Source organism: Hyperolius riggenbachi, chromosome 3 (genome assembly GCF_040937935.1).
Source record: "Hyperolius riggenbachi isolate aHypRig1 chromosome 3, aHypRig1.pri, whole genome shotgun sequence".
Lineage (NCBI taxonomy): Eukaryota > Metazoa > Chordata > Amphibia > Anura > Hyperoliidae > Hyperolius > Hyperolius riggenbachi.
Genome location: NC_090648.1, coordinates 232,333,715 through 232,349,549, shown reverse-complemented (window position 1 = coordinate 232,349,549; position 15,835 = coordinate 232,333,715). Strand labels below are relative to the sequence as shown.

General features: G+C 42.7%; 1 protein-coding gene across 1 annotated transcript in view; it reads right to left on the bottom strand.

Annotated features, from left to right (window-relative positions):
• Positions 1 to 15,083, bottom strand: part of KCP (kielin cysteine rich BMP regulator) — a 135,991-nt gene extending 120,908 nt beyond the window's left edge. Inside the window, exons 1-2 of the mRNA XM_068275934.1 lie at positions 14,883 to 15,083; positions 2,512 to 3,068 (exon numbers count right to left, since the gene is read on the bottom strand). Of these exons, the coding sequence (XP_068132035.1) occupies positions 2,512 to 3,068; positions 14,883 to 15,006 (681 nt within the window). The 5' untranslated portion in view covers positions 15,007 to 15,083. The remainder of the gene's footprint in view (positions 1 to 2,511; positions 3,069 to 14,882) is intronic.
• Between the last annotated feature and the right edge of the window lie 752 nt (positions 15,084 to 15,835).

Genomic DNA, 15,835 nt, shown 5'->3' with positions numbered 1-15,835 from the left:
TTGTGCAGAAGAGATTAATTTTGGGAGGAAATTGAAGCATTTATTTACCGAAAAACATATTGAAAAATTAAGTGGTTCCCCTACAAAAACTGGATTTAGACTATAGCTATTGTATGGGATAGATTGTAAGCTCCTTTGAGGCACAGTTAGTTACATGACTATAAACTCATGAATGTACTATGTGAAAGATGTCAGTATAAATATATAAATACATAATAGTAATAATAACAGTGATGGACACCTTTCAGTGATAAAATACTCAATTACAGACAAATAATTAACCTCCATCATGGCTCCATTTATGCCCTGGTAGAGTTCATATGCAAAAGTCACTTTTTCATTCTTCCATAGATGCTGTAATTGTTACAAAAGAATACTACAAAAACACACTGCACTCTGAAATAAACAGTGTAATAATTTACAGTTTTCACATAGTGTATAAACGTGCAGTGGTTTAATAAAACATTAATTTATGTAGATGTAAGTCTGTGTAAAGAGGACCAAAAGAGGAACCAAGAGGGACGTGGGAATTGATCCAAAAAGAGTGACTGACCATCAAACAGAAGGGCAATTAGGAAATATGAGGCTTGGTAGAGGAAAAAAGGAGGTGTATAGGCATAACTTCATACTTGCATCCTCCTGAGACATCCCCTATTCTGTAATCTAAGGTTAATTCTACTCCTGATCCTGTTTCCTATTAGCTTAAATATCACCATGATTCTGTGTTCAGAAATGGTCCATGAATGCTTACGCAAACACCAAGATTTTGTATTTGAATAACTTTCCATACATTATAAGTGCACTGAACATACCTCTCTAGAAAATTCAGACTTATATTTAAAGAAAAAAAATCACATCTCTATGAATTATGAGTATATAATGCTTGTGGAAGAACAAGTCACAATGTCTCCACTAATCAAACCTCCATTGTACTAGAAATGCTCATTCTCATTAGCTCATTCATATCAGTCAATACAAGGATTCTGGGCAGATGTTTAAAGCCCCATTTCAGGCACATATCTCAGTTAAAGAGCTGACCACTTTGTAAGGAAAGTGGAAAAAGGTTATCAAACAAGGTTTCTGCAATGAAAAATTGCACTGAGCTGTAGCATTTAACAACAATAGGCTCAGATGGTGGGAGGTTCAAACTACTCCGAACAAGTAGAGCAGGCATGTCCAAAGCCTGGCTCAGGGGCCAAATGCGGCCCGTCAAGTCATTTCTGGTGGTCCCCAATGCTTTCTACAGTTGTTAATTCATGCGGCCCACAGGCCATGGCTGCGGTGCCACAAGCAGGAGCCAGCAGCATTAACAGCCACTGATTAGCAGCTGCCACTGTGCTAACTGCACACAGTATATGGGATATTTCCCTTCAAAATGTTTTGGCAAAATGTCACAGGCATAGTGACAACAGAAAGCATCAACAATTCTGTTTCATTTTGCTAGTTCTGCCCCCTAGCACTCTCAAGAACAGTGATATGGCCTTTGGCCTAAAAAGTTTGGCCACCCCCAAAGTAGTGAGTTGTGTGAGAAGAGCCAACAACTCTGGAATTTGTGTCTCAGGAAATGTCTGGTGAAGCGAGGGACATCAAGGATTCACTACAATGATTAAAAAAAGCTGTATGCCTACAAGGTAATAGAAAAAAAAACCTCATAGACCTGGGCTCACATGCAATCAACTTTTTCTCATGAGTTTTGTCCTAGGTGATATTTTCATACCTTGTCAATAAAATGTCTCTACCCTAGCAGACTTTGGCTATCATTCATAAAGCATTTCCGCATGCAGAAATGCTGAAAACAGATTACTTTACCGACCACTTAGCAAAATGTGTATTCATAAAGGCTGTTTCTGCATGAAAAGCTGACATTCCCGAGCAGAGCGATAAATTACTGCCTTGTGCGGTGATTATCTTAAAAAATTTAACAAAATGTCAATTCATAAAGATTAACCCAAGCGGTATGCGGACGGGGAATACCGCTCCCTTGGAAGTAGCGATAAGCATGCGTGTGGGGTGAATGGAGACAGACCTCCCAAGCAGCAGCAGATAGAGCAGCGCACGGAGGGACTCAGGCAGCTTCTCTGTTTCCGCAAGCCTACCGCCAGCCTACCGCCAGCCTTTTTCAGGAAATCACCGCACTTGTATCGCAACTTGCAACATTTTTATGATGACCACCCAGAAGTCTAAAATACCGAAAGCGGTATTTTCCTGCACAGATTTTTGTTACTGACCACACTTTTATGAATGATAGCCAATGGGTTTACCCTAGCGAGCAAGAAAATGCTTAGAATCATTTTGACAGTACCTTTTCACCTACTTTTTGATACTTTTTCAATTGAAAAAAAATCTTAAAAGGTATTATAAAGAGAAGATGAAAAATTATCTACTGGGAGAAAAACTCAGGAGAAAAAGTTAATTGCATATGGGCCCTGGTCTTTAAAAGTGAGGAACAATTACAATTGTGGCAGAAGTCTAAGAGAAGTTCAAGGCAAAATAATAATTGCATAGCCTTACCAGAAATTTACTCTCTTTGTTTCCTGGGGTACTTGCAAAACTAATCTCAAGATCCAGAGGAAGAATAAGGCTTAATAACTCATCTTCTCCTTCCTTTCCAAACATCACTGGTTCTTCACAATCCAGGAAGAGAGTCACCTTGTGAATGTCTATATTCAGTGCAAGCCGGGTCCATTTAGAGCCTGAAAATGGTGAACCACCCGGGAGCACCAGAGAGGCTGGTTCCATGGTCTGAGGGGTACGGTACTCCAAACGCAACTGGTCTGCCTGTGTATCAGAAACAAGACGTAAAAGAGGATGACCATCCCTCTTCATAGCAGCTGGAGATAAAAACACCAGTAATGTTCCTTGGTTGTTCTTGGCCTGTTTAGCTACAAAATGTAGACCGATTGAGCCCTGAGTACTGGATAAAAGATAAACTGAATAGTCCCAAGGAAGTGTTAGGTAAGGGACACGTGGTCGGAACTTCCAGGCTGGTGAACCAGGATCACGTCCTTTAGATTTGGTTACTCCTTTGACAGAACGGGTGACATTCAGAGCTTCCAGAAGATCAATAACTACAAGAAATATGTGAAATTTAAACAGTGATCAGTGAAAAGATTAGCACTATGTAATAGTAATCAGCAATACTGGGGGTGACATATTTTACTTTAACTAATTAACATCCCATAAATTATCAAACTGGACAATGTTGACTACAAATTCAGAAATGGCACATTAGAGAACGTCACAGGATATTGTCAATTCTATTATCATTGTCTGTAACCTTATTTATTATCCAGTTGCAGCGTAATATTAATATAATATAAATCCAGTAAATAATAATTGTTTTATGCTATTTTTTCTCCTGCTTGATAATGTCCCCCTAATTTGTATGCATGTACTGCTGTATAGTGGATCTAGGTATGCATGGTTTCCTTTTATGGTTACAGACTATTTTCACTTTGGAGCAGTGGATGTTTTGTTTCTTTTTAAATCTAAAGCAAGTTTGCAGAGCCAGTTATATTATGAAAGGCTGCCCAGTCCAGGATAGTCCAGGACAGGATAGTGCTAAACAAGTCTAACAAATGGTTTCCATTTTCTATACTGAATTTATTCCTTTTTATTATAAAAATATGTGCTACAAATAAAAAAAAATCAACTAACATCACAAGCCAAGAGAGTTTATAGAATGGAATAACTGCCTTGTGAATGTCTGTGTTATATGTCCAAGCATGCATAAAATCTAATGTTTGGCTTCTCCAGTATGATACCAGTGAGGCATTTGCCACCTTTAAGGATCACAAAGGGAAAATGTTAAGTGTTCATTTGTTACAGCAGCAGGCCCACTATAATGAAAGGAAAATTAGTATTACCATAAGGCCATGTGCATGTTTCAGACATGAAATTTTCCCACAGGTCTTACATAAAATCCTAACAAAGATCTCTGGCAGAAAGTGAAATGCAGCTGGTCTCTAGCAATGAGCGTTGCTGTGCAGGTATCTAGCAATACATCATTAAATGTACAGAAAACCGCCGCTAGCCTCTCCCCACATCATAGCTTGGTATACTCCTGGCTCAGTCACACACAGCTGTGAGGGATGAGTCAGAGCTGTAAAGTTCATGATGGGAGGGGGCTTGGCCTCCATCCGAGATAGTCAGGTCTCCTGGTGGTACCAATACCACATGATTACACACATTCGCTGTGTAACATAACTAAAGAGAAACAGACAACCCTACCTCTCAGCTGAGCACTTTTTGGTAGATAATCCATTCATTTGTCCTTAGCCTTTCTCATTTCAGAGAGGATTTGGCAACATTGTAGTAGTAGCAGAAATGCTATGTTGTTGTTATATCATGTATTTTTTTAAATTATTAATATAACTTTTTGTTTTTACATTAATAAGAAATATTTTATTTGAGGCTGTGTATGGAATTATGAGCCAGGGCAAGAAGTCTGGCTGGGCAGCACAGTGGCATAGTGAATAGCACCTTGCAGCACCAGTTCGAACCCCAGCCAAAGCACTACCGTATCTGTGCTGAATTTGTATGTTCTTCCCGTGTCTGCACTTCATTTTCCTCCCACATCCCAAAAACATACAGATTAGTTAATTGGCTTCCCCCTAAATTGCAATGGACATATATGGTAGGGACTACATTGTGAGCTGAGGGAGAGTTAGTGACATGACTACATACTCTGTACAGTGCTATATAAATACTAAATAATAATTATCATCAGAAGAGGAGAGAAAGTTAAAATCAAAACTTGAAGCCACAACACTACTTTAATCATGCGATTTCTTTTATGCAAACTTTTTTTTTTTTTGCAAAAAACATCAGCTGGCATGTTTGCTCTTTTCAAAATGGACATGCGATGCATGTAATGTAAGGTAAATCTATTTTTTGTGAGAAAAATTGCATCTGATTTTAAAGGTAATTGAATACATCCTCATATAATCAACTTCATTGATATTCATGGTAAAATGTCATTCTGAAAAATCTCATGCAAAAAAAAAAAAACACAAACAAAAAAAGGATCTAAAAAATGCAAACAAAAAAAACACTGAAAAACGCCACCAGAAATCTCAGGGATAAGTGTGAAGGCTGCCTTATTGTTGTCTCATATTCTTACATCATGAAAACCGGGCAATTTAACAGGGGTGTGTACACTTATTATATCCACTAGAGAGAGAGACAGAAAGAGATGTAAATACTTCCTATTTTGACCACAGGTCTAGTTTAAGGATTTTGCACTTATTTCAAGGAAATTGGAAGGAATGTGAATGAGCCACAGAATTACACAGCTGCTTCATACTTACTGATTGTTGCTGTATTTGTGGCTTGAAGCCTTTTTGTCTAAGTTATTATCCTTATATGAGCCAATAGGGAGTTGCAGTTCTGTATAGACTTTATAATTGCTTCCTTCTACACATTGGTTGCTCACAATACCTTCTCTGCCCATAGGAACAGCTAAAGCAGTAATGTAGACATTCCTGATACACATCATTCTTTATCCCTCTTCTTGATTAGTCACTTAGTTTTCTTTTTCCGCACGATCTGTTTGTGTTTGTTTTATGTGGAATGCACAGAGAGGGGATTTGGGGACAAGCAATTAGAGAGAGCCGTGGGCTGAATGAGGCTACACGTGTTTGTATAACACCAAAGTCTTGCCGTTCATCTCACTCAATGCTACACGTCTTTGATCAAAAGAAGACGGAAATGGAGGTTCTTCGGTCTACAGATATTTACTAACAAGTCTGTTCTAGCCTGGCTAAGTACTAACACAACAGTAAAACTTCTAGTGTGTGTTTTTGAAAAAGCTGTCCATCTAGGCAATATTTCAATGGAAAGAGTAAAGGTCCATACACACGGGCTACAACTGTTGCTGGAAACACATGGCGCGCGCATGTTGCGGCAACAGGTCCTCCGTGTGTATGAGGCGCACGCAAGGAACTGTTGCTAATCAGAGCTGTCCCCAGGCGATTGACTTGTCCAATCGCCGACAACAGCTGTTGCAGCAACCGTCCCTAGTCTCAAGTCGGTGCGGTCGTGTGTATGCTAGTCTCTAGCAACTCTTGTGAGTCCGACAGTTCATTGAACCTGCGACAGAAGTTGCTGAGCAACAGTTTCCGCTATGCTGCAGACAGGTTGTTGCCGCGTGTATACAATCGTTGCTTGTATACAACTGTCGTTGCTGGAGACTTTCAACTGTTGCTTGTCTCCATGCAACTGCAGACATCCGTGCTTCGTGTGTAATGGCCCATGCTCACGAGCTACAATTGTCGCCGCAACACGCGGCGCGCGCGTGTTGCGGCGACAGGTCACCCGTGAGTATGCGGCGTTGCACGGGTGCGCACCCCGAACTGTCGCACGTCGCTGATGTCGCCAGGCGTTTGAACCGCTCAATCGCCTGGCGACAGTTGCCGCCGCAACTCCGCCGCAACTGTCGCTAATCCGCGTGAGTATGCAGACTAGCCACAGCAACCTCTATCCACAACACGGAGCTTCCGGCGGCGGGGGAGGAGCATCGGCGACAGCTTCTGTCGCTCAGCTGATCCCTCTTCCGCGTGTGTACACGGAGGGAGCTGGCGACGAGCTGTTGCCGGCCTGTCGCGCACACGCTCACGTGTGCTGGCGACAGGCCACTTTTGTCCCTCATGAGTATGGGCCATAAGGCTCGGTTCACATTACAAACGCGGACAGCCATGCGTTCGGAACGCAACGCATACGAACGCATGCCATCCGCGTTTGTATGCGTTGCGTGGCTGATCTCATTCACTGCAGTGAATGGGTCAGCCATGCGTTTCTGTAAAAAATGCGTGCAGCATGCGTTACCGGACCGCATTGTCTGATGTCATGCGTGTTGGCCTCCTGCATGCGTTCCCAAAACGCAGCTGGAAACGATTGCAGTGTGAACGGGGGCCTAAGGCTCGGTTCACACTGCAAAGATTAAAAACTGATCCAGGTAAAAACGGATCCATCAACTGTTTTTACATAGGGCATCTGTTTTCCATATGTGTCTTCCGTTACGTTACCGCTCGTTCAATGCAATGTATCAGTCGATCTGGAATTATCACAGGCGCCCTATATTTGCATTCCATTTCGTGGAACAGACTGAGCAGATCCATTTCAAACGGACTGATGTGAACGGATCCCATTGATTAACATGGGATCTGTTCCATTTTGCTGCAAGCAGTGCACCTCTATTTGCCTGACTAAGAAAGTGTCCTGGAAATTAGCAAACCGTGTGTTCTGGGAAGACTGGGTTGAAGCTCACTCAGTAGAAAAATAAGTTGCTTGGACCATATTTATAAAAACAGTTGCATGAAAAACTAGAACAAAAGTGGTATATAAAGCTTGTGCAAAACATTGCTCCACTTTTGTACTTGTTTTGCATGCAAACCCCGTTGTCTTGCCCCTGACAGCCTATCTTGAACTTGTTTTGTCACATGCAGTATACACATACCTGTGTGCTTCACATTAGTCATACCCATGCCTCGATGCGGGCCACCTGTCCTGTGCTCCCTCAGACCAATATATATGCAGAGTATATGCGTAGCGGTAGCAGTGCTTCTCTCACCTTCGCAGTCAGTGTGTGTCCTGCTCTCACTGCTCACCTCTTGCTCTAGTGCCCGGAGCAATGGGGGAAGCACTAAGCACCATGGAAGTAATATTACGGATCGGGAACCACTAGACACCTGAGAGCTTTATAGGGGTGGAAACAGGGACCAGCAGACACCAGGGAACTGTATAGGAGTGGGAGGGGGGAACTACTAGACACCAGGGAACTGTAAAAGGGAGGGAAGGGGGGCCACTGGACACCAGGGAACTGTATGTGGGGGGGGACCCACATAAAAAATGGGGAATTGTTAAATGTGTAGCCGGGGTGGGTCTTAGTGCACCTCTTTGCTGACTCCAAAAGTTGTGAGGTATGCATTAGCTTATATCTGCCACACACATCTGTGCCTCTTCACTCCATCTCAAGATAGCTTACCCAGAACATCCTCTAAATGTGGCCATACATCAGACGACTTGGCGGACGATCGACCATCCAATTCGATTATTATTATAATCTAATTGGATAAAAATCGGTGCTGCCAAGTGCATGCCCGACCGACAAAACGACCAATTTCGGGACGGAAATTGTCACACTGTCGATCGCGCATGCCGCAAGATTTCGGGCCGGAGTTGATTGGTCGGGTGTGCGGCAGTAGGGCAGCAGATTTCGGAACGAAACAACGAAACCCTCGCCGCTGCCACCGCAATGTATAAATGTACCCCGTGTGTGCATTTATACATTACCTGTCCAGTGTCAGCCTCCACGTGGTGACAGTCCATCTCGCAGGGTTCTGCATACACGCACGCAATGCACATAGTGTCTGACATCGGACGCTATGTGCCGCTAGCATGTACGCGTGTATGCGGCTGCCCAGCAAGAGGCACTGTCCCCGGATGGAAGGCTGCTACCGGACAGGTAATGTATAAATGCGCACACTAAGGGGGGGGGGGGGCGAATTTACATTTATGCATTGGGGCAGTGACTGTGCGGATGCGGCGGGCTCAGCTGATTCCCTGGAGGTTTCATGCTGAAATCGGAAGGGAATCGGCCAGTAGTTTATGGGCAGCTTAAACCAAGAGACAAGTTTATCTCTAATCATATTCAATTAGAGATAAATTTGTATCTTTGTCAAATCTGCCCATAATTGTCAGGTCTATGGCCACCTTAACTCTTGTCCAATCAAATATCCCAATCCCTTTACAACTAAGCATGTCCAATATGACTAAATGAGTTATCGCGATATGTGTTACTGGGCCTCTAGTGTTCGGCAGGCATATAGCGTTTGTCTAGTGACAGTATAAGCTCCGCTGCCTACTCTTTGCACAATCTGGGGGAGGGAATTAGATGGGGAGACCTGGGGGCCCTGCAGACAGTTCCCAACGCCACAAATCTTTTTATAAATTTGTATTGAAAATCTGAGTATAGTGTCTGGAAGGATTCGATCAGACTGGCTCTCTTATCAGATTATGATCTGAGAGGGGTCTATCTGTTGGTCACATCGACCAATGAATGGCTATCCTTAAGTTGGCCACACACGATACAATAAAATGATCCGATTTTACAGTAATTCGATAAAAACGATCGGATCTCCCGAAAAAATCGAAAGCTTTTTTTTCATTCGACTGAAAAATACGATCGGATTTTCTGTTTTCTTCGATTTTTATCGATCCGGAATGCCAGATATTTTTCTTCAATCTTTTTTGTTAGATTGTCAATTTATTAATATACACAACCTAGCAATTTTATCAGAGTTTCCAATCATTTTTATCATAATTGGGGAAAAATTGAACATAGGTGTGTGGTACATTGGTCATATTTGTGAAATGTTACAATCAGTTAGAAAAATTGATTGCAATTCTTAAATTGAACAGATATTTAAAAAATGGTATGGTGTGTGGCCACCTTTAGTCTGTTGGCCCTTATAATACTACTTGCTACTAAAGGTCATGCTTAAAAGATCAGCTGCTCACGACAATGCTGGCTACACAATTTGTCATAATATCATGCAATATTTGTCCAGTCTGAAGGTACCCATTAACATTACAATATTTTCATCAGATGCGATCTTTTGACACAATATTTACAATTGAAAACAGAAAACGGTGAAAATCAATGTGAAACGATTCTTTGGACGATTGGAACTGAAAATTCCATCAATTCACAAGTTGAATTTTACGATCGTATCTGAAGAGAGAAAATGCCCTAATCAACCTGTTTATGGGAACAATTACCTTCTGATTACTTTCATTTGTTAAAAATTAGTCGAACGATCGCATCTGATAAAAAATTTGTATCTTTAATGGACACCTTAACAATGATCCAATCTTATCTATTCTTACCATATCTGTATAGTTAGGACGTTTAAAATAATATTGCCAACTTTAAAAGACTCAAAGAGTAATCTTCCAATAGACAGGAATAGCTTATTCTGAATACATTCTTGCGTGATTGAGTATTTACAGAACTGTATCTGCCTATGTGTACTACCATAAATATTGTGTGTTTGCAACCATGTGTCAAACTGTGCATCGCTGCGTAATATGTTGGCGCTTTCTAAATACAATAAAAGGTTACATAAAAGTTAGGGCTGGTTCAGACGGCCGTCTGCGGAGCATTTACAGCCAGCATTCGGGACTTGGGGTTAAACGCTCCCATTCAAGTGAATGGGAGCGTTTGTACCAGGCTTTTACTGGCGTTTACGCGAACGCAGCGTTCGGGTCCCGAATTTCCCTGGCATTCAAGGCAACCCTGGACGCTACATGCGTCCTAGGGCAGTTAACCGCCATGGGTAATGTTCCCCTAGGGGAAGAAAAACGCCGACCGCATTCGAAAGCTATGTGAAGGCTGCTGAAAGCCCGAACGCGTAGCCGCCGCAATGGCACCAAACACGACACCACAGAAAGCCGGTCAGATGCCCGTGTGAACCAGCCCTATTTTGCAGAATTTCAATTCAGGCCAGTGACAGTGACAAGGCACGTAGTGGCAAGATATCTACATAAGCGTGTAGACAAGGCTAAAAAGTTTGTCTATGACCCTCCTCTTAGCTTGCTGGTACATAGGAGTTTGTGAATGTGATTGTACATTTTGGCCCTGAATGCTTGAAAATCTGTGTGCAGGGTAGAGCTGAGAGGGGCACTAGGCCAAATATACGCATAGTATGAGAACAAGTATTCTCAATCTGCTGGCCCTTATAGTGCATAGAGGTGACTAGACTATCATGATGATTGTATCATGTATGGCCAGCTTTCTAAGCATCTCCATGAGGACTTACATAAAAGATCTATTCAAATTACAATATATTTGTGCACACCCTCACATAACATAGCTGTTGGAAAACTGTTCAACTCTTGGCCAGGTTTACACAGAGTCCATCCCAAACAATGATGACAGTACTGTAGCAGGAACATATCATCAAAGCTCTAGAGCTTCAGGCATTACTGAGTATTACATTAGATAACTTTTAAATTGAACCAAGCACCATTTTTAGCACCCAGGGTATAAGAGCACATTTAATATGCATGCCAACAATATGGCTCATGAATAAAAAAAAAACTTAAATTTTACCTCTTCTTTTTACATTTAAAAGTTTAGCAGAGGGTCTTATTAGCCTACTTCCGAGACCTGCTCGACCACAGAGGTTTCAGGCAGATATGGGTAGTGTCGGACTGGGAGGTGGAAATACACTTGCTGGCCAAGCAGCAGTAACCCTGTGTTATCACTCCCAATAGAAACCTGTAGCAAGTCTTCACTTTGAGCAGCAACACCTGATTACTGCTGCTTGGCCAGCAAGTGGATTTCTTTAGATTTTCCAGCTCCCAGTCCGACACTGGATAAGGACTGATGTAATTATTTATTTATTTGTAATTGCACACATTAGCAGAGAGCAAACAAAAAGCTTTAATCAGCAGGGGGAGGTAGATTTGGACACTGTGCTTCAAAGAGTTTACAAATGTCACATATGCTATCTTCACACCTCCCCTTGGATAAATAATGGGCAGCTAGAAGGAGGGGGGGGGGGGACATGGCAGCTCCTATAGCTTTTAGAAATTAGTGGGGGAAAAAAGTGGTGCTTGGTTTCCATTAAGGAAGCAAGAGGGATATGGGGGCTGCCATATTTGCTTTCTTTTAAAGCATACCAATTGCCGGCTGCAGTAGCATCAGAATCTCACACCTAAAACAATCACACAGCTAATCCAGTCAGACTTCAGTCAGAAACCTCTGATCTGCATGCTTGTTCTCGGTCTAAGGCTAAACCTATTAGAGGTAGATAATCTGAAGGACAGCCAGGAAATTTACATTGTTTAAAAAGAAAAAAAATATGGTAGCCTCCATATCCCTCTCACTTCAATTTTCTTTTCAATAAATCAATGGCTTAAAGCTTTACAACTAAAGTACAGTTAAAAACATTACAGTACGTTTATTCATTTTTCCTTAAAAATTGCTTACAGCACTCCTGACTGCACTAAACAGAATCTCCTTTCCTCTGTACAGCAACCACAGGGTAAACTAAGCAGCTCAGCTGCCCTTTTCACCTGGTGGCCACTCTATGGTGGACACTGGACACAAAATCCCATAGAGAGTAATGGCAAGCTGTTTACCCTGGGGCAGCCACCTACACAGCGGAGCATGTGGAGCTCTGCAGACACTGTGGTAAGTAAAAGGAGCCACGGGGCTGTAGCTTTTAATCAGCACATCACAAGTATGGAATGCCATAGGCAATTTTCGAAGGCTCTAGGCAGGGAACCAATGAACCAATGTAGAAGTGCACTATATCTAACACTTTGGCTGCAGGGGCGTAACTAGACTTAATAGGGCCCCCCCTGCAAAACTGATAGCGTGGGGGCCCCCTGGTCCCCAAACTCACCATGTGATCAGGAGCCGGTGAATGGCAGCAGAGAGTGTTCCGATGTGAAGCAGCCTCTGGAATCAGGAAACAATTACACATGCTCCTGCACATGGTTTTTGTGAGCGAATTGGGAGGTTTCTTTGCTATTTGGCTGCACTCGCGTTTGGGGAGAGGAAGGAGGAGGGGCACCCAAAACCCCTGGGCCCCCCTGCAATGGCAGGTGTCAAGGGGTGATTGCTACGCCCATGTTTGGCTTGAATCACACTGAGCCGAATCACAAATGGCACATTCAGAGCAGACAGTGCAGTGTGTATGTTATGATCTGGTTGGAGTCCAGAGCAGATGCATTTACAGCACAGCTTCTGTGGGAAATGCATCCGCTGTACAGAAAAATTGTGTAGATTTGGAGCCTGCCGGAACGTTACAGGCCTGGGCCAATTAGCAACACAGTATTATGTTATTGCCATATACTATAGCTGATCCTGTTATTTGATATCAGCAGTAGATAGTGCAGATTCCTTCTAAAACTGTTGTATAATAGGAGGAGTTAGGAAGGTCTCTCAGACAGTGCAGTGTGCAGAGGGGAATTCCTGTTGCTGAGGTAACCAACAAACCTGCTGTATTGAAAGCAGCAGGCTCTGAGGAGGAATTCAGCAGGTGGGAGGAGCACATCACAAATCATGTATAGCCTGAACTCTGCAATCATGTCTAGCCAGCAGTTCTACAGCTGTAGAACTGCTATCAAGCACTTCTTAATCTGCACCAGTTTAGGGATGGATTTGCACTTCTCTTAACTGTAGTGCAGCTCTAGAAATTCATGCTAAACTGCCACTATTACCTTGGATTTAAGAAGGTTCTTATTATCATGCAGAACTGTTCTCCCTGCTGGTTAGAACAGATTAAGAAGAAAAAAATGTTGGTAATGCATTGATAAATCTCCCCCACAGAGTTTGCCTGAAGTGAGTCATTGTGTGCTGGCACACACCTTAATTACAGTAAATATGCACTGCTCTTTGCTAGCCCCGCCTCCGCCCTATGTGATGTTCTGCCCTCTGGTCTTATAAGCTGCAGCTTATTGGTGTGCCAGCATGACCAAGGAAAGCATTCTGTGTGAAATTGCAAAGATTATATATATAGTGTGCTCCTGGGGATGGCGGTGCATTCTCATAAGCTTCAGGCAGCAAAAAGACTAGAAAATGCCCTGATTATGGCAGCATCCATTGCACCACAGTGGCAATGCAAACATGTGAACGCAACCATTGCCTGATCATCGCAACTGGTTGTAACTTAGGTTATAATGCAATGCCACATGCATGGTGTGAATGTACCCTGACATGGACAGTGGAAATGTTTGCATTGTGATTGCCAAGAGATATGTACCCTTATTTTTGAACTTAGAAAGCTAGCCTGATGCTACGGTTAGGCTAGGGGTGGTGTGAGGATTCATTAAGGCTACGTTCACAGTCGGCATTGCCTTCCCTGTAACATCAGGAATGCAATGCAGTGAAATGGGAAAGTTGCACAACATGTTATTCCCATGTTGCATTGCATACAATGAAGCATGTAATGAAATGTATGCTTCACTGTTATGCGCATGTTTTGCAGTATGCACACCTTTGTACTGCAACGTACTGGCCGCACTATGAACGATGCATTGCGGTGCAGAAAGCTACGTTACAATGCAGCTGTTACGCTGCACCCCAACACTCCACTGTGAACATAGCCTGTGTGTATAGTTTAGGTTTGTCTGTGACAGATCAATCTATTAGGTGAAACTAAGATTAGTTCCAGCAACAACAGATTAGCTTTGTTGATTGTATTGACCAGCGGCCTAGCAATGGGGGTTGCAGAGGTTGCGACCACATCGGGGCCCACAAAGGGCCCTCCCTCAACTGCAGTATTAGCTCTCTATTGGTCCTGTGCTCATAATAATCACTTCTATGGATACTTTGAATAGTAGTAACCATTAACAAACTCTTTCCCATTCCCTTCTTGCACCTCTGACACTGTAGTTGCCATTGGCAGGTTTTGGTGCGCCGTATCAATTGCTATGTATAGAGTGCTTGGGGGGCCCCATTGTAAAACTTGCCACTGGTATTATTGACCTATATTCTGTACAACAATATCTCCATTTGCTGCCATTTTTATTTGTACCCAAGTATAAATTGAGCATAAATCCACTGGCCATAAAAATTGCAAAATTGGAAGATCTTAAAAACCTAAATTTGGAAGATCTAAAAAGCCATCCAACTACTGATTTGCTATGATGGCAGTGGACAAATTAGCATACACTATAGTTTACTGCCGGTAACTGCAAGTCCTGTCTGCTCATCTTTGAAAAGCAGCATTACTTGTGCCTGCAAGCAAAAATTCTTTGTAGTGCTCACAGTGTGTTCTGTTTCTCTCCAGAATCGCCTGAAGTTGCACATGAAAGTCATTGAGAAATCCAGCAAAACACAAAAAGCAATAGAAAAGAATGTAACTCACCATTGTCATCATAATACTGTAGTGGCAGGTCCATGTCATGGTTAACTGGCTCCTCCTGGCCTTGGCAGTCCATAGACATGAGGACAGCTAACAAAAGAAATGCACATCCTAATGGCAGCATCATGCTGGCTGGTGCCAATGAGGAACAAGGCTACATACCAGTCACAGAAGGGCAAGTGACCTCAGTAGCCCTCTGTGTAAAATGACAGCATTTCACGAATTAGTGGCATGAGAAAAAAAAAACGTCTCTCACCAAAAAGCTCAAGATTCACTCAGTAAACCAAAGTAAAATAAAAGTTTTTTTTTCAGACTGGTAGGCAATGGTCAGAACACATACAATTTACAAACTGTCAGAAATATGGAACTGAACGTTCAGCAACAACACTCAACAGAACGTTTTACAGTTTTCACTAAAACTGCACTATAACAGGTTTTAAAGAGAATAAGCCATGTTTTCCTCCATTAATTGGCATCAGCAGGTGAGAGCAGAATGTGTGTATTCTCGGTCATTCAGCGGAGCTCATAGAGGATGATTGGCAGCAGAAAGCGCACAGGTGACGCACAGTGTAGCTGCAGGGCATAAGCGAGGATGATTGTCAATGGATTCTTTCTCTGGTCCAGAGCAGAGCAGCTTCACCTGGAGGCGAGAGAGAGAAGGAGCTGATTGCAGGAGTGCTGTCCTTGCTGGAGGTGCATGAAATAGTTCCCCGGGGGTATAGGAAGGAACGCGAAGGTGCCCTGCCAGTGTCAGTGTGTGACACTCCTCCTGCTCATTATAGGCAATCCCAGTATGGTAATACTCAGCGCAGCCTCTTGTTAAACATCAGGAAGAGTAACTAGTTTGGGCAAACGTCCCCCTCTGTACCTCTTTCTAGCCCTCCCCTTTCTACTTTTTCTTTCCCTTCCCTCCTTTCTCCAATTCTCTTTGTAATCCTCCCATATTGCTTAGCATA